The 23,475-nt window shown below is 38.7% G+C and overlaps 1 protein-coding gene across 1 annotated transcript in view; it reads right to left on the minus strand.

Annotated features, from left to right (window-relative positions):
- Nucleotides 1–316: 316 nt before the first annotated feature.
- Nucleotides 317–23,475, minus strand: part of man1a1 (mannosidase, alpha, class 1A, member 1) — a 226,765-nt gene continuing 203,606 nt past the window's right edge. The window contains exons 7-12 of the mRNA XM_061929641.2: nucleotides 21,644–21,737; nucleotides 8,810–8,925; nucleotides 3,523–3,742; nucleotides 3,276–3,448; nucleotides 3,044–3,159; nucleotides 317–485 (exon numbers count right to left, since the gene is read on the minus strand). Coding sequence (XP_061785625.2) covers nucleotides 359–485; nucleotides 3,044–3,159; nucleotides 3,276–3,448; nucleotides 3,523–3,742; nucleotides 8,810–8,925; nucleotides 21,644–21,737 — 846 coding nt within the window. The 3' untranslated portion in view covers nucleotides 317–358. The remainder of the gene's footprint in view (nucleotides 486–3,043; nucleotides 3,160–3,275; nucleotides 3,449–3,522; nucleotides 3,743–8,809; nucleotides 8,926–21,643; nucleotides 21,738–23,475) is intronic.

Raw genomic sequence — 23,475 nt, forward strand, 5'->3', positions numbered from 1 at the left:
CCAAGCCACGCCTCCTTCTTAAAAGACATCCTTTTTTTCATAGAAAGGTCTAATATCCGTCTTGAAGGCCAAACGACAAATGTGTCGTTCCCCATCGATACTGACACGGTACGGCAGAAGGAGGAGAAGACGGGGTGTAAACAAAGATGGCTTCCTCCTTTAAAAAAATGTTTTGGAGGTTCGCGTTGGCTTCACATCTGCCGCAGTCGCCACGCCTCAAGAAAACATTGGACCCCCTTGGGAGGGTGAAATATCCAACAGAAGACAAACCGAAGTGAAAGACCACTTTGATCCATTTAAAAAACCAAAGGGAGAAATTCCAAATGTTGGCTCAGGTCTACCAGGTCCAAGGTTCTTGCTACTCCACCTCGTTGTTTTGCTCCGTCTGCTGGCTCCTGATGACGGGCAGAGGGTGGGCCTCTGTGTTGAAGACCCAGTGGTCGAAGGGAATGTGGTCGTCATCGGAGAAAAGCAGGTAGAGATACCTGGCCCACACGCAGACAACAGCAACACATTGAGTCCATTCAAACAGAAATGGCTGACTTGCAGGTAGGAATGGAACCATGTGAACACTTCATATCACGCTTATTGTGATCAAAGTTATCTTTAATATCGCAGTTTTGTTGAATGTGCTGAAAAAGTACTTAGACACACTAAAATATTTTCTGCAAGTTATTTTTTTTTAAATAACTAAAATAAATGACACTGTTAGAAAACCCACTATTTTGTTTGTCTTATGTAGTTTTAGCCTTACTATTTTATCTGTTTTAATAATAGTTTTTACTGTTGCATTTTAAGATTCATTTAAATGAGAAGTGCGTAACAAACATAATTCATTATTATTATTATTTCTGGCGGCCGTTGTGGTGTCCTACTCAGTTTGGGGGTCCTCGAACACACCGTAAAAACACCCCTGTCTCGTATTCCTCTTGAGTATTTAACCATCAATCTGAGAGACACTAGAAAAGTACAGCTTGTAGGTTTAATGACCACAATTAAATAGCTTAGTTGCTCAGACAGCAATGTCTTTATAGAAAGACGTTAATGTCTCTTGTGTTCATGTTAGCATTTAGTGAGTAAGTTTATCAAAGTGCATTTATCAATCACGGTGGCGACTTGTCCAGGGTGTACACCGCCTTCCGCCCGAATGCAGCTGAGACCCCGAAAAGGACAAGCGGTAGAAAATTGATGGATGGATGTTTTTTTCGATAATTTAATTTAAAAGGGTAATATTATCCGTCGGGAGTTTTACCACATCTATCATTATTAGTGCATACCGTTACATTCCTAGTTGCAGATCACAGATAAAAAACTGACGACTGTAACGCAGGTAAATGCATCACAGCATATCATAGCAATCCCCAGATAACATGCAAATTAGGGACTTACAGCTTGCGAATCAATTCGATTCCAATTTTTGGGGTGACGAGTCGATTCAACACAATTCTCGATTCAAAACAATTCTCGCTATATATTATGTGGTATATCAAATATATCAAAACCGGTTCTAAAAGCTCCTCATGCTACTGACTTTTGACTTACAGTGCATCCGGAAAGTATTCACCGCGCTTTACTTTTTCGACATTTTGTTATGTCACAGATAGGGATGTCTATCGTTAGGATTTTTTTTATTTCATACCCTTATTGATATTCCTTATTAATACCGGTATTTATTGGTACTATATGGAATTGGAGTAAACAAAGATGTCAAAAAATGCATTTTTATTACAATATGTATTGGCACAAGAGGTTAACATCATGTAACATCTCACAGTAGGCAAGTATTTTATCAACAGCTGCTTTTTAAGACTTAAACAAGTCAGCTGTGTTCACAGTGCAAGGTGCATTGTCATCATCTTGTGAAGACCACTCAGATCCAGCATTGTGGTTCTATTCATCACAATTACACTCAGATGGAAATAATAGTTATGTAGGCAGAGCACAGACCTTTTACATGGTACTGTACATCATAATTTATATCATATAAAATACGTCATATAAATAAATACAATAAATTAGCATATTAAGTGGGTGTGCAGTTAAACAAGATGTGTTTTGATGCCACTCAAACATGACGCGATGGAGTGTGTCAGGCGGCAACTAGAGACCTGTCAGCGGGTTGTCTTGCTTCTGAGCAACTTCATGGATTATTATATTACTTCAATTTGTCATTGTTTGGAGTGGATTAACACTGGCCAGTGGATTATTGGATCGCTAGACACTGGACTTTGAGGAGGAAATATTGTTGCGTTACAAATTTGTGTGTGCTGTTGCTTCCTTATTTGTGATTATTTCAAGCAGATTATCCCATTTTATAGGGCTGGGCGATATGGCAAAATAAAAATAATCTGATATCCATTAATATCAGCATTTTTTTTTATATTGTTTTTAATCTGACAGTTTTAAAGAATCTGTACTTAAAACCAAATAAACGTTTTATTAACATTCTAAGTTAATAAAAAAGGAAACTAAATAAGAAAAAGCACAATAACAACATACCAATATATTTGAGTTACCATGTTTCCAAGTTATTTCTAGTTTTTATTTCAACACCAACTATAGTAATAGAAGCTGCCAATGTATCATGAACCTAGGTGCTGCAAAGCAGAATGGGAAAAAACGGCCCAAAGATAGGTGTGCCAAGCGCAATTACAGACTTGAGGCTGTAATTGCTGCCAAGGGGTGTAATTACTTATGTACATGTGTTTTCTTATTTTTTAATAACTTTTCAAAAAAACAAACAAAAAAAAAACTTTTTTTACATTGTCATTATTGGTTATTTGTGTGCAGACTTTTGAGGACAAAAATTAATTTGTTCAATTTTGGAAATTTTGAAACCTTTTTACATTGTCATTATTGGTTATTTGTGTGCAGAATTTTGAGGACAAACATGAATGTATTCAATTTTGGAATAATGCTGTAACAACAAAAAGTGAAGCGCTGTTAATACTTTCTGGATGCACTTTATATTTTAGGATTTTCACATTTATCTTAAAGCTCCGATTGCACGTCATTGCACTAAATGTGTGTGCGCGCATCTCACTTGAGCGTCTCCGCCAGGAAGAAGCTCTGCTGCACGTCGTCATAGTTGGGCGTAGAAACGTAGACGTCCCTGATGCCGCTGTAGCCGCCTTCCAACTTGCAGTGCTCCTCCAAGGCCTGCAGGGGAACTCTCTGCTGTTATAAATCTGTGATTGCCTTCAGGCTGCACAATCATGGGAAACTAAATGCTTCTGTGTTAGCTGACGTCGCTCTGACATAGCTCTTATCCTCACCTGGACGGCCTCCCAGCCCCAGTCCCTATACTTTGGGTCGTGGGTGAACCTCCACATGTACATGTAGGTTTCGATGACCTCGGGACGCAGGATGAAATATTTCTCATTCTGTCGAGTGGCGATGGCCTCCACACCTCCGTCGAAGCGGAACGCCTCCGGGCCCAGCTTTAATGCTAAAGGAGAAGCAAAGCAGAAACCATAATGTAAGCGTAAGTTGAGATGAGAAGTCTTTATGGTCTCGAGTTACCAGTTCTAGAGTAAGACTCGTGACAGGTTCGCGCGATCTCGGCGGCCTGCTCCATCTGGTGGCCCGTCTTGTCACCTGGCGCCCCGTCAGCTCCGAGTGCAATCATGCCGCCCGCAAAGCAGGCCAGGTGACCCATCTTGTGCTCCAGCAGGCCCCCCTTCCACTCGGCGATGTACGTCAGCCCGCCGCTGGACTTCCTAATCAGGTTGGTCTCGATGGCCTGTGAAGGACACAGGGAAAGACCTGAGATCAAATTCTCTGCAAAGAGTGACTTTTTATTGATGTATCACTACGACCTGTTTGTGAGAACTAAACCCGACAAAAATATATCAGCTCCCTCAATTGGGAGACAATATTAACGCAGCAAGAGAAGAGGCGCTCAAACCATCAACTTTTCAAGTTGCGGGTTTTCATGACGTCTTGAACTAAAAACTGCCTTCCACAGGCTTCACTGCACATCCTAAAATGACCTCTGTCATTCAGCTGCAGATGTAAGCGCTAAAAAAATTTCTTCAGCGATAAAGCTCACCTAGAATGTTGCTATTTAAATGTTTACACTCCAGAAGCAAATTCAAACAGCGATACAAACAGATGGTATTCACTAAGTACAGGGAAGAAGAGGGGTATGACAAACACAAAGGTCCTCACTTTTTGCAAAACTTACTACCGTATTTTTCGGACTATAAGTTGCAGTTTTTTTCATAGTTTGGCCGGGCTCCAGTGCGACTTATATATGTTTTTTTCCTTCTTTATTATGCATTTTCGGCAGGTGCGACTTATACTCCGGTGCGACTTATACTCCGAAAAATACGGTATTTATATTATATCTATTTTGACACAATCAGTTATGGTGTGGTTGTTTGTTGGTGATTGTTGTCTTTGGTTGAGAGTATTAAAAAAGAAAAGAAAAAGAAAAAAAGGAACACAGGAAGTGAAATAACATAGTACTAGGTACTAAATGGAGAAGGGGTAGGAATCAATCAGCTAATGCTTCTTCCTACTCCCTTTTAAACATACAAAGGGTTTTCATCATCAAGTGTAATGTAGTATTCACATGTTTGTTTGAAATAAATAATTAATTCATTCATTCATAGTGTTCATACCAAAACAAATACAGTGAAAGGTATAATAGTATATATAGCTCTAATCGCTAATCTCAATGTGGCAATAAAGGCATTCTATTCTACTGTACAATTTAAAGATATGGAGGGTCAAATGAGATAAAATTAAAAGAATACATACATATTCAAATAAATACTTAAATGCGTCATTAATTAATTATAATTCGAATTACATAAGTGTTATTAAATATGTCAGTATATTGATGTATAATAAAATTTAATGATTTAATAATTTATTTAATGAATTATTTCGCATTTTATTATTTCACAATTTAATGAAGTATTTCATTATTTGATGAGTTTAATCATTTCATGATGTAATTATTTCAGAATTGAACTATTTCATGATTTAAAAATGTATTTATTTATTTCATGATTGAATTGAATATTTCACAATTAATGATTTCATGATTTAGTAAGTAAGTAAAGCACATTTATTTATATAGCACATTTCACAGACAAAAAGCCACAAAGTGCTTCACAACACAGTTCAAATATCAGACATTACACATAAAATAAAAGGCCAAGATAACACACAAATCTTAGCAGTCCAAAAGTAGCTCATTAAAAGCCTGAACAAATAAATTGGTCTTAAGTTTGAACATGTTAAACAAAGTCAATTTAAATATTTCACAATTTATTTATTGAATTATTATATATTAAGAAGGCTCCTAAACTAAGGACATGTCGTTGTCATTCGCACCAAGTGACTCTCATCTTCTCCAGAAATAAATTACTTTTAATCCACAAACTCAAGGAGGATTATGGGTAAAGTATCCACCGCAAGATTAATGTTGCATTCAAGTCGTCGAGTAGCATCTTACACAACGCCACACACCCGAGTTGTGTTTGACGCCCCAAGAGTGTGTGTGTTATTTGTCTGTGTGCCATCAGATGCTTGAGCAGATTACTCGGATTTATCTTCTCATGCAAGCGTGTATGTGTATAAGTGTGTGTGTGTGTGTATGTGTGTGTGTATGAATGTGCGCGTCGCAACGCTAGCACGACGCCATCTGCTCCGACTCAATGTCTCCCAGAATCCGTCAGCACAGGAACACTGACCGTGCTAGAGTATACAGTGCATTCGAAAACTATTCCCAGCGCTTCACTTTTTCCCACATTTTGTTATGTTACAGCCTTACTCAAAAATGTAATAAATTCATTTTTGTCCTCAAAATTCTACACACAATACCCCATAATGACAATGTCAGAACGTTTTTTTTGGAAGTTTTTTTCAATTTTTTTTTTCAAATATCAAAATAAAGTAAGAAATCACATGTATGTAAGTATTCAGACCTTTTGCTCAATACTTTGTTGATGCACCTTTGGCAGCAATTACAGCCTCAAGTCTTTTTGAATACGATGCTATAATCTTGGTATACCTATCTTTGGGCAGTCTCACTAATTCTTCTTTACCGCACCTCTTAAGCTCCATCAGGTTGGATGGGAAGCGTCGGTGCACAGCCATTTTCAAATCTCTCCAGAGATGTTCAATCGGATCCAAGTCTGGGCTCCAGTCTGGACCGTTCAAGGACATTTAGAGTTGTCCTGAATATATTCCTTTGATATCTTGGCTGTTTGCTTAGGGTCGTTGTCCTGCTGAAAGATGAACTGTCACTATTCTGAGTTCAAGAGCAGTCTGGAGCAGGTTTTCATCCAGAATGTCTCTGTACATTGCTGCATTCATATTTCCCTCTATTTTGATTGATCAGTTCATGGCACTGAAAACCATCCCCACAGCATGATGCTGCCGCCATGACGCTTCACTGTAGGGATGGTATTGGCCTGGAGATCAGTGGTGGTGCCTGGTTTCCTCCAAACATGATGCCTGGCATTCACGCCAAAGAGTTCAATCTTTGTCTCATCAGACCAGAGAATTGTGTTTCTTTTTACAAAGGAATGGTTTCCATCCGGCCACTGTACCATACAGGCCTGATTGGTGGTTTACTGCAGACATGGTTTTCCTTCTGTAAAGTTCTTCTCTCAACAAAGGAATGCCGTCGCTCTGACAGAGTGACCATCTGGTTCTTGGTCACCTCCCTGACTTGGGCCCTTTTACCTTGATCGCTCAGTTTAGACAGCCAGCCAGCCAGCTATAGAAGAGTCCTGGTGGTTCCAAACTTCTTCCAATTATGGATGATTGAAGGTCCTGGGTTCAATCCTGGGCTCTGGATCTTTCTGTGTGGAGTTTGCATGTTCTCCCCGTGACTGCGTGGGTTTCCTCCGGGTATTCCGGCTTTCTCCCACCTCCAAAGACATGCACCTGGGGATAGGTTGATTGGCAACACTAATTTGGCCCTAGTGTGTGAATGTGAGTGTGAATGTTGTCTGTCTATCTGTGTTGGCCCTGTGATGAGGTGGAGACTTGTCCAGGGTGTACCCCGCCTACCGCCCGAATGCAGCTGAGATAGGCTCCAGCACCCCCGCGACCCCGAAAGGGACAAGCGGTAGAAAATGGATGGATGGATGGATGAGGCCACAGTGCTCATTGGGACATTCAAGGCGGCAGATATTTTTCTGTCCCCTTCCCTAGTTTTGTGCCTCGAGACATTCCTGTCTTGGCAGTCTACAGCCAATTTCTTCGACTCTATTCTTGGTTTGTGCTCTGACATGCACTGCCAAGTGTGGGACCTTATATATAGACCGGTGTGTGCTTTTCCAATTAACATGTCCAACCAAGTGAATTTACCACAGGTGGAAACCAATTAAACTGTAGGAACATTTCAAGGATGATCAGTTGAAACAGGATGCACCGGACCTCACGTTTGAGGTCTTATGTTCATGTGATTTAATCGTTTTTTACTTTTAATACATTTGCTAAACATTCTAAAAAAAAACAAAAAAACCCACAAAACAAAAAATCAAAAACGTTTTCACCTTGTCATTAGGGGGTATGGTGTGGAGAATTTTGAGGCCAAAAATGAATTTATTCCATTTTGTAATAAGGCTGTAACATGTAAATGTGGAAAAAAGCAAGCGCTGTGAATACTTTTCGGATGCACTGTAAGACGACATTGCCTAACAAACAATCACTCAACCTCTTCTTTTTTTTTTTACACTGAACAGAAACTGCAAATTAACTTACAATGAAACATCTCAAAGGTTAATACAGTTTATATTATAACAATTTTAAGTAAGTATCAGAGGTGCCACAGTAGTGTTTTGGAATTGTGTAATACAAAAAGCATCCTTGATGCTGGTAATAACAGTAGCTCATGCTAATGAGCTATGTTTGTCCACGCCTATCTCCGACAGTGTGTTTCCAAGATATGCAACTTTTTACGTACTGTATACAATGTAAATCTGCACTTGTCCACTGTAGTAGACGCCATACAGGTGAAACCCAAAACATTTAAAATTTGTGGAACTAATAAGTGATATAAACTTATAACATGCAAAGTGGGATATGTTAAGCCTTTTTGTGTTACAATTTTGATGATCAGTTTTTACAGTTTTTGAAAACCCAAAATTTCCTGAGATTTTCAATTCAACTTTTTCATAACCTGTGATTAGTCCAATTATATAAAAAAAAGACTTGACATATTTTGAGTTGCATGTTATTAGCCTACATCATATATTAACTTCCCTTTGTAAATATAATTGCTGGTACAAACGAACCGTCGCACGATATTCTAATTTTTTTTTAGATTCACCTGTACAGAATATCACATACAATAACATAATAATAATGAGTAGGACATGAAGACACAATCCTTAGCAACATTGCTAACATTACAGTCACATTTAAACAAAAACATCACGCTTGGTTAGCATATTTGCTGCAGGTATAGCGTACAGCACCCACATCTGCAGCTTGCTGACTGATAGATGGCAGCGCTCCTTGCTTTATTGTAGGATGAGTAGTGAAGCCTGCTTTTGTTTGGTGAAGGGTCCAGCTAGAAATTAGGCAGGTATATGAGGAAGGACGTTTTTCACGAAAAACAAGCAATTGAGCGCCTCTTCTCTCAAAAGTGGAGCAAACGAGTGAGGAAAATTATAGATTTTTCTGACGTTTGGTGCTCATTGACAGGCTCTTAAAACACTTATTACTGCTAGAACATCATTAAAAAGTCATTTTTGTATAATGGGGGACCTTTAGGTGACATTAATGTGCGACAAGTGTGTTTATAAACGTGTGTGTTGACGAGTGCGTGTGTGTTTGTTACCTGCAGGGCATCATAGTACATCTTCTTAGCCTCCTCATCAGTCCTGTCAGACATGAGCCAGGCTTTGAGCAGGTACTCGTAAAAGCTGTCACCCATACCGCCCACAGACACGTAATCTGCAACACAACAATGAAGATGATACACTGCTGGGTCACACTTACATCCACCTGTGTAGTGGTAATATTCACTTACTGTGTGTGAGTGTGTGTGTGTGTGTGTGTGTGTGTGTGTGTGTGTGTGTGTGTGTGTATGTGTATTGTCGGAGGCAGATATTTACATATATCCGTATTTAAGTGTTACTTCTTTTCATTTCTTTAATCATATTACAAAACAGCTAGTGTTTTTCTTCCAATTGTGGTCTTTTGGTTGTCTGCAACATACTGTGTGCTTAAACCTTGAGTGAGGAATGTAAGAAAGAGAGATACTCCTTTCTCTTATCTAGCCTTATGTCCAGGTGCGGAGGACAATGGGCATGTGTTTTGGCTGGAGGGACAAGACTGCGAGGGTGGGAGGGAGAGGGACTTAAGAGGGGAGAGGGTTTTTCAAGGGGGGGCAGACCATCTTGGCGGCGCGATTGAATGTTCTATGCTGGACTGGTCTCAATGTATATGCAAAGCTTTGCAAATATATTACAAAATACCTATTCTGTCTCTGGTGGTTTTTCTACTCAGCTTTAAGTGTCCTAAAGAGCTTGGGAGCGACTTGTGACTTGAATTCCCTGGGAGGAACAACTGGTCCAAACGCAACAGTATGTATGTTTTGACCTTGCTGATTGTCGTCCTCATGCATATATATCAAGCATGTTTAATGATAGGCATTCAAGTAAAACATTTAAACATGTTCTTATATGATATTCTGACAATAAAATTGCATTTTTGTCAAAATATTGGGGTCTCTTTTAATGCTAATTCAAATTATGTCAACAAGTAATTCACTGTGATTAATTGAGATTAATCCAAAGTCAAAAGTGTGATTAATCTTAAGAAACTAGTTTTGACAGCACTCATGTTTACACAAGTTATCCTGTCACTGCTCATAGGTTTCTTAGAATTTGCTCTGAGATACATGTTGCACATGAAATTGTGCGTATTAGTACTGTTTAAAAAGATAAGATATCTTTGTGTTCTGGAAGGACGTCTTTTTTATTTATTTATAGAAAATAAACGTGTTGTGCATTGCAGCTTAATGAGCGTGATAAAATGAGGGTCAAAGGGTGGGAGCAAACCAAACTCAACATTATCAATTTTTCAATATTAATTTTAAATAATAATTTAAACCATGGGTGTCAAACTCTGGCCCGCCGTGTAATTTCATTTGGCCCTTGAGGCAATATCAAATTAACATTAGAGCTGGCCCGCCGATATTATACAGCGGCGGTGCCGCTGTAACACCGCATTCACCGCCAATACTCATACTTGCCAACCCTCACGATTTTCAGTGCCCCTCTCGAAAGTCTCCCGGGGCAACCATTCTCCCGAATTTCTCCCGATTTCCACCCGGACAACAATATTGGGGGCGTGCCTTAAAGGCACTGCCTTTAGCGTCCTCTACAACCCGTCGTCACGTCTGCTTTTCCTCCATACAAACAGCGTGCCGGTCCCTGTCACATGATATATGTGGCTTCTACACACACATAAGTGAATGCAATTCATACTTGATCAACAGCCATTCAGGTCACACTGAGGGTGGCCGCATAAACAACTTTAACACTGTTACAAATATGCGCCACACTGTGAAACCACAGCCAAAAAAGAATGACAAACACATTTCGGGAGAACATCCGCACCGTAACACAACATAAACACAACAGAACAAATACCCAGAACCCCTTTCAGCACTAACTCTTCCGGGACGCTACAATATACACCCCCCGCTACCACCAAACCCCGCTCACCTGAGCCCCGACATTAATGAACTAGCATCCCAGAAAAGATGCCAGGTATCTGGCTTGGGCACATCAGATTAGATCAGTGTGTCGCAAACTGAGCAGTAAAAAGGCCTGAATGGTTGATTTATTCATTATTTTATTTTCAAATGTATTAGCCTGTGGAAAAAGTTAATGTTGATATTTACCTCAGAAGGCTGCAAATAGAAAAGAGGCATTCCATTTTTTATTTACATTTTATTTAATATACCATTGATGTTTTTTCGTTTGTTTTTTGAAAGTTGATTTTGCACTATTAAGTTATATAAGCGTTGCTTGTTCCATATTCAGTGTTAAAGCAAATCAGTGTAGCAAACTGAGCAATAATTAACGTTTTATTCATGCACTTTCTCTTGCTACTTCAAGGCTTGAATGTTTGATTCATTCATTATTGTTATTTTATTTTCAAATTTATTATTAGCCTGTGGAAAAAGTTTATTTTGATATTTACCTCAGAAGGCTGCAAATAGAAAAGAGGCATTCAATTTTTCTTTACATTTTATTTGATATGCCATTGATATTTTTGAATTATTATTATTAGTATTTGAAACTCGATTTTGCATGTTACCATAAAGTTATATAAGCCTTGCTTGTTCAATATTCAATGCAAAACTTGTTTGGGTCCCTATTAAAATGTTAATTTGTTCAACCTTGGCCTGCGGCTTTGTTCAGTTTTAAATTTTGGCCCACTCTGTATTTGAGTTTGACACCCCTGCTTTAAACCTCTTCTAATGTTTAACACTGAGTTATTTTGGGTCAGAACAATATCGTCCAATATACATACCGGTACATACATTTTTCAAACCAAATTATATAACAGCCCTGTGATGAGATGGCGACTTGTCCAGGGTGTATCCCGCCTTCCGCCCGAATGCAGCTGAGAAAGGCTCCAGCACCCCCCGCGACCCCAAAAGAGACAAGCGGTAGAAAATGGATGGATGGAATTATATAACAAGAAAACCACCGCTAACTAGCTTATGTTAAAATCAGTGGTTTAAAACAACATATTAAAACAAAAAAAAGTCTATACATTTATCCTAATTAGTAATCATATTGAATAAAAATTGTTTGTCGGCCCGAGTAAAAATGCTGTGGTTAATGGCTATTATTCAAAGCGGTCTCATACATACAGTACACGTCTACATACAAGAAAAGCGAAGCAACTAACAATTTACAGTCATGTTGTTGTCATAATAGAACCTGGGTGTCCAAACTACAGCCCGCGAGACGTCATGAGTTTAATAAGGAATCTTGCCCACAGGGAAATTGCCTTTATTTTAGTATTCTAATATTTATTTTGCACCTCTTTTGTCCCCATCGAGTGGACAGTATAAGGTTTTCCTGGTCATTGCCTTTTTTTTGCTACAATTGGTGATCTGCGCAGCATTTACTTATATTCCCCAATGCAAACAACCTTCCCTCAGTCATGGTGCAAAAAAAAAAAAAAAAAAAAAAAACTACTCAAAAAAAGTCAACAGACATGGTCATTTAACTTTGTGGATATGTACTAAAAAACATAGATTCACTATAAAAAATTTAAAATTAAACTAGTTTACATCCATTACAAAGCATGATGAGAAAAATACAAAACACTCCCTCACTTATCCATGTTTGGCGCATTTTAGCTGCTTGATATTTCTGATTGATTACAAAACTTTTAGGAGGTCGTCACAGAAGTAAACCAGGTTGAAGTCAAACTTTCACATACTCTTAATATCCAATTATATATCCAATAAATGTATATAATATGTACACATATGTATAGGATATATATGTATATATATATGTATAGGTTATATATATATGGCCACATTTTCAGTAGACCCATAATAAATTCATAAAAGAACCAAACTTCATGAATGTTTTTTGTGACAAAGAAGTATGTGCTCCAATCCCTCTATCACAAAAAAATCATTAGAAATTATTGGAAAACTCAACACAGCCATGACATTATGTCCTTCACAAGTGTATGCAAACTTTTGACCACGACTGTATATATATATATATATATATAGTCTATCCATATAGTATCTATCTATCCATCCATCCATCCATCCATCCATCCATCCATCCATCCATATATATATATATATATATATATATATATATATATATATATATATATATATATATATATATATATATATATATATATATATACATATATATATATCTATCTATCTATCTATATATATCTACACATATATATATATATCTATCTATCTATCTATATATCTATATATATATACTGTATATATATATATATACACACACACACACACACATATATATTGTTTCTTTACATGCAGTTGGCTTTCAGCCCTCGACCAAATCTTTGTAGCCCAATGCGGCCCCAAAGTCAAAAAGTTTGGACACCAATGCCATAAAATATATATATTCAATGATAGCTACCGATAGTCGCAAAAATTTGGCAAATTACCATCATTAGCTGACAACAAACATAACTAATGCGTGCACGTGTCTGTCATGCAGGGCTGGTTTATGTGCTCAAAACCGAAAGAGGGCAGGATATAAATCTTGCAACACATTACAAAATGTGTGCCCCCTATGTAGCAGCATAAAGGTTGCAAACAGTCACTTAGAGAGCTAAGTAAATATGTTTGTAACTAAGAATTAACTTTCTCTTGTTGCAACTTTTTGTCCTTTTTTAAATGTTGCAAACACAAATGAGTCACCTGTGATAGCGCTTAGATAGAGAAGGGGCCAATGGCAACACTTGCAGCTGGTTGAGAAGAGCGGTATGTATTTTCATGGTAGAGTGGCCAAAATACTTCACTATAAATAAATGTATGGGAAATAAATGTATAGGAAACGAATTTATTACTTTATTTGTATTTATTTATATCATATTATTCAATTTGATTAATTTCATGCTCTATATATTTAATACAATGGGCTGTGAGAAAAGGCCTTTTCAATTTTTGTGCACCGATGAATTGGCAAGTTGGACTCGTTTGCATTGTCAGCACAATTACGGGATCATGTTCTAATAAACTTGTTTTGTAATGTCTGACAATGCCAATATATATACACATGTGTACTGTATTTATACATATATATATTAGTCTGCAACTAACAACTAATTTGATGATCGATTAATCTGTCGATTATTACTTCGATTAATCGATTAATAATCGGATAAAAGAGACAAACTACATTTCTATCCTTTCCAGTATTTTATTGAAAAAAAAAACAGCATTCTGGCACCATTTTTATTTTGATTATTGTTTCTCAGCTGTTTGTAAATGTTGCAGTTTATAAAAAAAAGAAAAAAAAGTAGCCTCTGCGCATGCGCATAGCATAGATCCAACGAATCGCTGACTAAATTAATCGCCAACTATTTTTATAATCGATTTTAATAGATTTAATCGATTAGTTGTTGCAGCTCTAACACACACACATATATATATATATATATATATATATATATATATATATATATATATATATATATATATATATATATATATATATATATACAAACCACGTTTCCATATGAGTTGGGAAATTGTGTTAGATGTAAATATAAACGGAATACAATGATTTGCAAATCATTTTCAACCCATATTCAGTTGAAAATGCTACAAAGACAACATATTTGATGTTCAAACTGATAAACTTTTTTTGTTGTTGCAAATAATCATTAACTTTAGAATTTGATGCCAGCAACACGTGACAAAGAAGTTGGGAAATGTGGCAATAAATACTGATAAAGTTGAGGAATGCTCATCAAACACTTATTTGGAACATCCCACAGGTGAACAGGCAAATTGGGAACAGGTGGGTGCCATGATTGGGTATAAAAGTAGATTCCATGAAATGCTCAGTCATTCACAAACAAGGATGGGTCGAGGGTCACCACTTTGTCAACAAATGCGTGAGCAAATTGTTGAAAAGTTTAAGAAAAACCTTTCTCAACCAGCTATTGCAAGGAATTGAGGGATTTCACCATCTACGGTCCGTAATATCATCAAAGGGTTCAGAGAATCTGGAGAAATCACTGCACGTAAGCAGCTAAGCCCATGACCTTCGATCCCTCAGACTGGACAGCATCAACAAGCGACATCAGTGTGTAAAGGATATCACCACATGGGCTCAGGAACACTTCAGAAACCCACTGTCAGTAACTACAGTTGGTCGCTACATCTGTAAGTGCAAGTTAAAACTATCCTATGCAAGGCGAAAACCGTTGATCAACAACACCCAGAAACGCCGTCGGCTTCGCTGGGCCTGAGCTCATCTAAGATGGACTGATACAAAGTGGAAAAGTGTTCTGTGGTCTGACGAGTCCACATTTCAAATTGTTTTTGGAAACTGTGGATGTCGTGTCCTCCGGACCAAAGAGAAAAAGAACCATTCGGATTGTTATAGGCACAAAGTTGAAAAGCCAGCATCTGTGATGGTATGGGGGTGTATTAGTGCCCAAGACATGGGTAACTTACACATCTGTGAAAGGTACATACAGGTTTTGGAGCAACATATGTTGCCATCCAAGCAACGTTACAACGGACGCCCCTGCTTATTTCAGCAAGACAATGCCAAGCCACGTGTTACATCAACGTGGCTTCATAGTAAAAGAGTGCAGGTACTAGACTGGCCTGCCTGTAGTCCAGACCTGTCTCCCATTGAAAATGTGTGGCGCATTATGAAGCCTAAAATACCACAACGGAGACCCCCGGACTGTTGAACAACTTAAGCTGTACATCAAGCAAGATTGGGAAAGAATTCCACCTGATAAGCTTAAAAAATGTGTCTCCTCAGTTCCCAAACGTTTACTGAGTGTTGTTAAAAGGAAAGGCCATGTAACACAGTGGTGAACATGCCCTTTCCCAACTACTTTGGCATGTGTTGCAGCCATGAAATTCTAAGTTAATTATTATTTGCAAAAAAAAAAAAAGTTGTCTTTGTAGTGCATTCAATTGAATATGGGTTGAAAAGGATTTGCAAATCATTGTATTCCGTTTATATTCACATCTAACACAATTTCCCAACTCAAATGGAAACGGGGTTTGTATATATATATATATATATATATATATATATATACATATACATACATACACACATTATATATGTATATACATATATACATATATGTATATATATATTAGGGTTATCCTGATATCAATAATTTGGTACCGGTACCAACATGTATATCGATACTTTTCCAAATAAAAGGTACTACAAAATAGTGTCAATTTTGGCTTTATTTTAACAGAAAATCTTGCAATACAAAGAACATATGTTTCCTATTGCACTCAAAGAACAATTTTAGAAAGTTAATATATAAATTAAAAGCATTAAACACATCGTGTTTTTCCTGTTGCACTCAAAGAACAATTTACAATTTTCCATATTACATATAGTCTGCCATAATCAAAGATTAGGTTAGAATATGATAAAAAAAAGCTTTATTTACATTATATTAAATGCTTCATGATTTATGGTTGCCAATCCCGGTATGTGCTTTAAGAAAAAAACAATTATTAATAAGTACTAAAAACAAAACTATGGTTAAATGTACCGAGATAAGCCATGTAGCAGGTAAAACACACATCTGTTAAAGATAAAACATAAATGGTAGCAATTTGTTACCAAATTCAGACATTTTATTTTCACTAATTGATGTTGGATGGACGGTCTTAACTCCGCTAATATTTGGCATCAAGCCAAACAGCTGTGTGCGCGTCTACGTATCTACGTATGTTATGTATCTACATGTGCACAACAGAGGAGCTGTTAACTTATGAGAGTAGCGTACAGTATGTGTTTGCGAGAATGTCAACGTGTTGGCTGAGTTACGTCAGTGAGTGGGCGAGTAAAGAGAGAGAGGGAGCGCGTGCACTGCGCAGTAAAGTGATGAATGGGTCCAGTTGTGTCTTTCAAAACTAATAATAAAGCAACCAGATTGTCGCAAATCGGCGGTCTCAAATTCTGACCGGAAAGCGGGTTATAGCAGACCAATTGCAGGGTAAAGTGACCTGAAGGGAACGTCCCCCCTGCGCTCCTCCACTACGGTCTGCACCGGAGCGAACAGCAGGACAGGTGTAACAATTACATTATTACCTGTCAACCTCTATAACTCCTTGTGCAGATCTGAATGTTCATTATTTAAATATTTATCGAAGCTTGAAGCAAAGGTGGTAATACTAATCGCCACATTTGGCGAGGTGTGTGATATATATATATATATATATATATATTTCTGTATATATATATATACACACATATATGTATCCATATGTATTTATTAAAATATACTGTTACTATATACCAGTCCTTCTCATATAGTGGGGCGGGCCCCACGGTGGGAGACGAGGAAATGCCGGTGTGTCGTTTCCTTTAATGTTAATAAACTGACAATGTTATGCAGGGGTGCAATTATAACAATTATATAGACAAATTATACTATTTATAGCCACGGTGGAGAGTGGGGCGGCGCAAAATAGTTTATTTTCCCTGGGGGGTAACAGAAAATAATTTAGAAGCACTGCTGTATACATACATTATAACAACTTTGAACACTAAATTACATTTTTACTCTATTGTAATCTTTTAAGAGGGATGTGAAAGTAACACTCTCGTGACAAAAGAGTGAAGAAGAGCGACAGATGCTTTTAATAGAGCTTTATGACAATAATTGTAGAACATACAAAGAAATATGCTTTTTAAAAGCCACTTGCTGCATCTGTTGCAGCTGTCAGGATGCACATTCTTGTGGAGGATGGACGTCTTTTTTTTCACCAAGACACCCCCCAGGTCATAAATTATGCAGCAAATGCGTTTTCATCACAATTACATAATGACTTTCTGGAGGAAAATGGCCATTAAAGCCGCTTGTTTTGCTGTTGAAAGTCACTTTTTACGAATCTAACATCCAAATATATTTACATAAATGACTGGACCAAATGCTAATAATTACAACAGATGCAGTTGTGAAGAATATTTTAATGTGAAAATAAGATGTGATAAAGAGGCGCACGTCCACATTTAAGCTTCAGACACAGCTTTCGCTATCAACAACAGGCAAAAACAACTCAAACTACTTTATGTGAATATAGTTAAAGGAGCCATAAGTAGTAAATTGGCCAGGAATCGTACTGCAATCACGGTCAACATTCTGTAGTCCCCTCCCACTCTCAATGACTGAGGTTGCCAGATACGCAGCCGAATCCGAATCCTACTCCAAAGAACTTCAAATGGCAATCGACGAGTCCTACGCTGTAGGTTTCTCTTGTTTATGCTTCTTGCAAGATGGTTTACTAAGTAATTATGCCCCATTTTACTGATGTCGATTAGCCAAATGTATTTGTAAAGTTACGAGCAATATTTTCGTCCGATTGTTGGCATTACCCTGCTAAAATGTCTAGTTTGACCGCACGGACCACCATCGAAAAAATTATATATAATAATATATTATATATCGCATAGGCCTACTTTGATGGCAAGCTAAGGCTAACAGTAAAATTACCGCCACATTTCGTTCAGAATAACTCCATGTTACATCCAACCTGACGCACTGCATTATCTTCCATTTACGCACATCACCATCTTTTAGGGCAGAGTGCGATTCTATGAGCCAACCCACATTACGCAAAAACCACGTTACGCATAAATCATATAGCCTACTACCATGTCAATACAGTAGAAAATCATTACATGTAATGCATTATATTGTGCCAAGCAAATACCACCTCATATGTGTTTGATGCACATACAGTACCAGAAACCGCAATTAGCCGTGCTAATGTTGGAACCCATTTCCTCAGCGTATCAGCATATTGAGAACGAAATAGGCATTGACACTACCCATATTCACATAGATTTTACTTGTCGAAGATATATTTTGTCCTGTCAGTTGGATGACACATCAACATACAGGCTAACGGGCATATATTTCCCCCGTTAGCTTGTATGACGATGTGTCATTGACCGGGCTAGAATGCTAAGCATTCGTTGCACGAACATACAAGCTTTGTTAGACAAGGTCATAAACTGTATTGGACAATATAGTTTACATACGAAATGTCCAATTCCATTTATTATAAGTAATAAGAAAACGTAAATGCCTTACTTACATATCAAGGAGGAAATTAGCAAGTTTGGCGTCAGATGAAAAAATCTTCTCCGCCTTCACTGGTCTCCATCTTTCAAAGGCATCGCCAATACAAATCCTTGTTTTGTTCCTGGCTTTGTCATGAATAAGTTGCGAATCGTAACGACGCCTTTTAGATTTACAAAGGTCAGAGACTTTCTAATTGGTCAAACAGTCGAGGGCAAGGCATCGAAATGAAAACAATAACAATAATTCGGGGCTGTAAATCTTATTTTGAAATGAGCATATCCTGATAATGGCAGTTCAGCAACTACCGTTACCAGTTATAAAGGTATTTGAATTAAAATTATGATTTATTAATGCCTTTTGACATATCAGGGCCATATAATGATGACTTGACATGAAATTATTACATATGGCAATTAAAATAAAAAATTAAAAAAAATTACGCCTTGAACAAAATGAGTGTTCTGTCTGAACCATGAAAACTCTAAGAAGTTATAAGTGGAAAAATAAAACAAATATCAGCATTTTTAAGAAAGTTACACTGTTGATGTAAAGCTTTCTATGGCACTGAAGCAAAAATTAACTCTTGAAATGAATCCAATGTTAAATTAATAGATTATACACTTGATTTAATCCACTGTGATAAAGCGTTTCTAGTCTAGTAAAGACACAAACTGCATATTATGCTCAATACATTGATTTCTAGTTAGGATGCTATTCAGGTGCTGCAGGTAAAGCAGTATTTCTCAATTATTGTATGTCTTGCCCACCTGAGGGGAGAGAATTTGAAATAAAATTGAGAACCTGATAATATTTATCTATCTGTAAGTTGCTGGCACAGCATTCTGCAGACAATTCCACTGTTGCCATTTCTAATAAAAAGTAGCATATAGTTGTAACATCAGTGTAACGTCAGTAGACTCAATATAGAAGTTAGAGATGCGCGGTTTGCGGGCACAACCGCGGAGTCCGCGGATTATCCGCGGATCGGGCGGATGAAATTTAAAAAAATTAGATTTTATCCGCGGGTCGGGTCGGGTCGGGCGGTTGAAATTAAAAAAAATTAGATTTTAAATAGATTCAGGCGGGTGGCAGTTAAACCAATTCGGAAATATATATACATAGTTAAATGTTGTTACCCACATACGAAAAACGAGCAGGCACCTGCTGCATATGCCACAAAAGAAAAAAAAAAAGAAAAAGAGATGGACACTTTTACGGAGCGGAGAAGGCCCCCGACGCCTCGCCGGGGTCCGGGACCGAGGCCCCTTCCCCCGAGAGGGCCCCACCGGGAGCCGTAGCTGAGGCGATCCGCGAGAAGGGCCCGACGCACGTCCAGGGTCACCACCGCGCCCACCGCACCGACACCCCGCCTCGTCCGCCTTCGCCGCGGCCGGCGTCACGCGCAGCAGGTAAGCAGCTTACCTGCCCGCCACCCCCGTGGCCGGGGGCTCGTAACAGGGGTCACTCCGCGCGCTCCGCCCGCGCAGCTTACCTGCCCGCCACCCCTGTTGCCGGGGGCGCGTAACAGGGGTCACTCCGCGCGCAGTGCGCTCACGAAAGGGGTGGGGCTCACCCTGGTTGATATAGACAGCAGCTAGGACGGTGGCCATGGAAGTTGGAACCCGCTAAGGAGTGTGTAACAACCCACCTGCCGAATCAACTAGCCCTGAAAATGGATGGCGCTGGAGCGTCGGGCCCATATACTCGGCCGTCGCCGGCAGCGAGACGCGCTTGGAGGTGCGCTCAGCGCGGCTCCCATATGATTGCGCACTGGTGTGCCTCTGGGTCGTGACAGCGTGGCACGCGAATGTCTTTGCTGCATTGGATCAGTCTCCTTTCTTTAACAGGCAAAAGCTTTATAACCTCACTAATGCCTTGCATCGTCTATATTAGATATATAACAACGGGCGGGTGCGGGCGGATGGTGGGCGGATGCGGTTCTGATCAAATGTTAGATCGGGTGGATTGCGGATGGTTGACGACTTTCTGATGCGGTTGCGGATGAAATAATTGCCTATCCGCGCATCTCTAATAGAAGTACATAAAAACTACAACATGGCTGATGGGGTGGAGACGCAGTCAAAGGAGGCGTGGCATGGAGGAGGCCTCCAGCACGTAAATAAGACCGTCCACAAAACGGCGCACTCAGAAAAGACAGGCAGAAAGTGGCTTGAAAATGGTCTGTATAAAAACATTGCACAAAATGTTTTAAATGTAGGAAAAAAATCATAATACAACTAAATTTCTATCATTTAAACAAGAGTGCTCAAAACGTAAAAATTGGTATAAACGATTTACTGAGATGTGTATTTTTATAGTGATTAGGGTACCTTTCACATTCATATTGATACAGTACCAAATCCCTGTTACTGGGAATTAAAACCGGTACTCAATGGTACCACGTTTTGTTGTTAATAAATGTTAAATTTGTTGAATGATAAATGTAATTCTTTTTAAATCTATCATTTAACACTGAACTAATACGGATGATTGTGCTGTCCAATATCTTGTTTTCTTACATTTCTTTTTTGTAGTGTTTTGGGAGGGCAAAGCACAAATTACAATGATTTGAATTCATTTCAACGGTGGGATTGCTTTAAGATATGCGTTACTCAACGAGCGTAGTCGTGGAACACAATGTGCTCATAAGTGGTATATTAAACAGGTATTTTTAGGGCTTTGTGTGTGTGTCCATTATTCATTGTGTTTGCCTTTTGCTGAGGGTGTCGGAAAATAACCCCTGTGAATATCGGGATCTACTTTACAACTTGGCTCCTCAAGAAGCAACACAACCATGCAAGTAAGAGAGGTGAGGTGCACTTACGCTGACCCCACTGGCCACTGTTTGGGTTCAGGTAGTTGGGGTACAGTCCATGTGGTTTATCCAAGCGATTCAGAACTTTGCGGATTTTCATTACCTGGAAAAAAAAACAGCCAAAGACAGTCCAACTGGGAAAACATACACACTAGTACTGATGGGTAAATGATGCCTCAGTGAGTGTATGGCACACTCACAAGCTGTATTGGCACTGCACTCATACTGCGTTGGTGTTTAATAATTGTTATGTTTTTCTTTGTTTCTTGCATTGAACAGCGAGAACAGTCTATTAAGTCAAATTCCTTGTGTGTTAAACATACTTGGCCTATAAAGCTGATTATGATAAAGGTCAGACCCTGTGGTCAATGAAGCCAAATCGTAATCAAGAAAAGAAAACATTAACCTTACTTGAAATGATCTCAGACTTCCAGATTTTTCTTTTTACTTCATTATTGTTTTTTTTTCTTAGTTCCAGCTGAGATAGGCTCCAGCACCCCCCGCTACCCCAAAAGTGACAAGCGGTAGAAAATGGATGGATGGATGGATTCAGTTTGAAGATTGAGAAAAAAAACCGAGGTCAAACGCAGCACGCCGCACCTCCGACTTCATTTAGTACAAGTGTCACTCGTGAGCGAAATAAATGCTTCCTGATAAACACAGTTTGGTGCTTCACAGCAGCTGTATCAGTCACATGTAGGCCTGGGCTGATAACACACTTTGCTGGACAATATATTGTCCTACAAATGATTGCTGATAAACAAAAATTATTGTCATTATTTTGAGACCAAACTAAGCACTAATGTAATTATAATATATAATAATAATAATGCAAGGCACCCTTTCGAATGCAATACATGTTTATTTTTCATTTTTTTTAATGAGCTCAGGTGCTGAGTGCTGCAGAGAGTGAATTCTCTTGTACCTTGTTTGGAAGCGAGAGATAAAGAAAATAAACAGACGGACATGGCAATTTATTGATGCCGGCAAACTTATCGAGTTTATTTTCATTGATCGTCCGATTAATCGACTTATTGGTAATCGCCCCAGGCCTAGTGAGATGTTTTTTTTCCTTAAAGTGACACACACATCGAGGCATCGAGGGACAGCTACAAGTGTCCTTTGAATCCGACCAACGAGTGTGTCCTTTTCTCCCATTAGCACCAAGTGTACATGTGGAGTATCCTTCGCACCCTTTTATATCCCAAGATCATCTGCACGCTCAGCTCTTAAAAGTATTTTCAACATGACAATGCTACGCTAAGAGCGACTTTGAAACGTAAATACAGCTTTCTTTTAGGGCTGGGCGATATATCGAGATTGTAAGATATATCAATATATTTTTAAACAAGATATGAATTAAGAAATTATCGTAATCCATCCATCCATCCATCCATTTTCTATCACCTGTCCCTTTTGGGGTGGCGGGGGGAGCTGGAGCCCATCTCAGATGCACTCGGGTGGAAGGCGGAGTACACCCTGGACAAGTCGCCACCTCATCGCAGGGCCAACACAGATAGACAGACAACATTCACACTCACATTCGCACACTAGGGCCAATTTAGTGTTGCCAATCAACCTATCCCCAGGTGCATGTCTTTGGAGGTGGGAGGAAGCCGGAGTACTCGGAGGGAACCCACGCAGTCACGGGGAGAACATGTAAACTCCACACAGAAAGATCCCGAGCCCGGGATTGAACTCAGAACTACATGCACTAACCCCTGTTCCACCGTGCTGCCAAAAAAACCCATCGTAATATCGATATAATATAATTTATTTCATGTTAAAATTACCAAACACCGCTTATTTGTTGTGTTCCTTGTTCTCCCCCGCCCCCCTAC

The sequence above is a fragment of the Nerophis lumbriciformis genome, linkage group LG34, assembly GCF_033978685.3.
Source record: "Nerophis lumbriciformis linkage group LG34, RoL_Nlum_v2.1, whole genome shotgun sequence".
NCBI lineage: Eukaryota > Metazoa > Chordata > Actinopteri > Syngnathiformes > Syngnathidae > Nerophis > Nerophis lumbriciformis.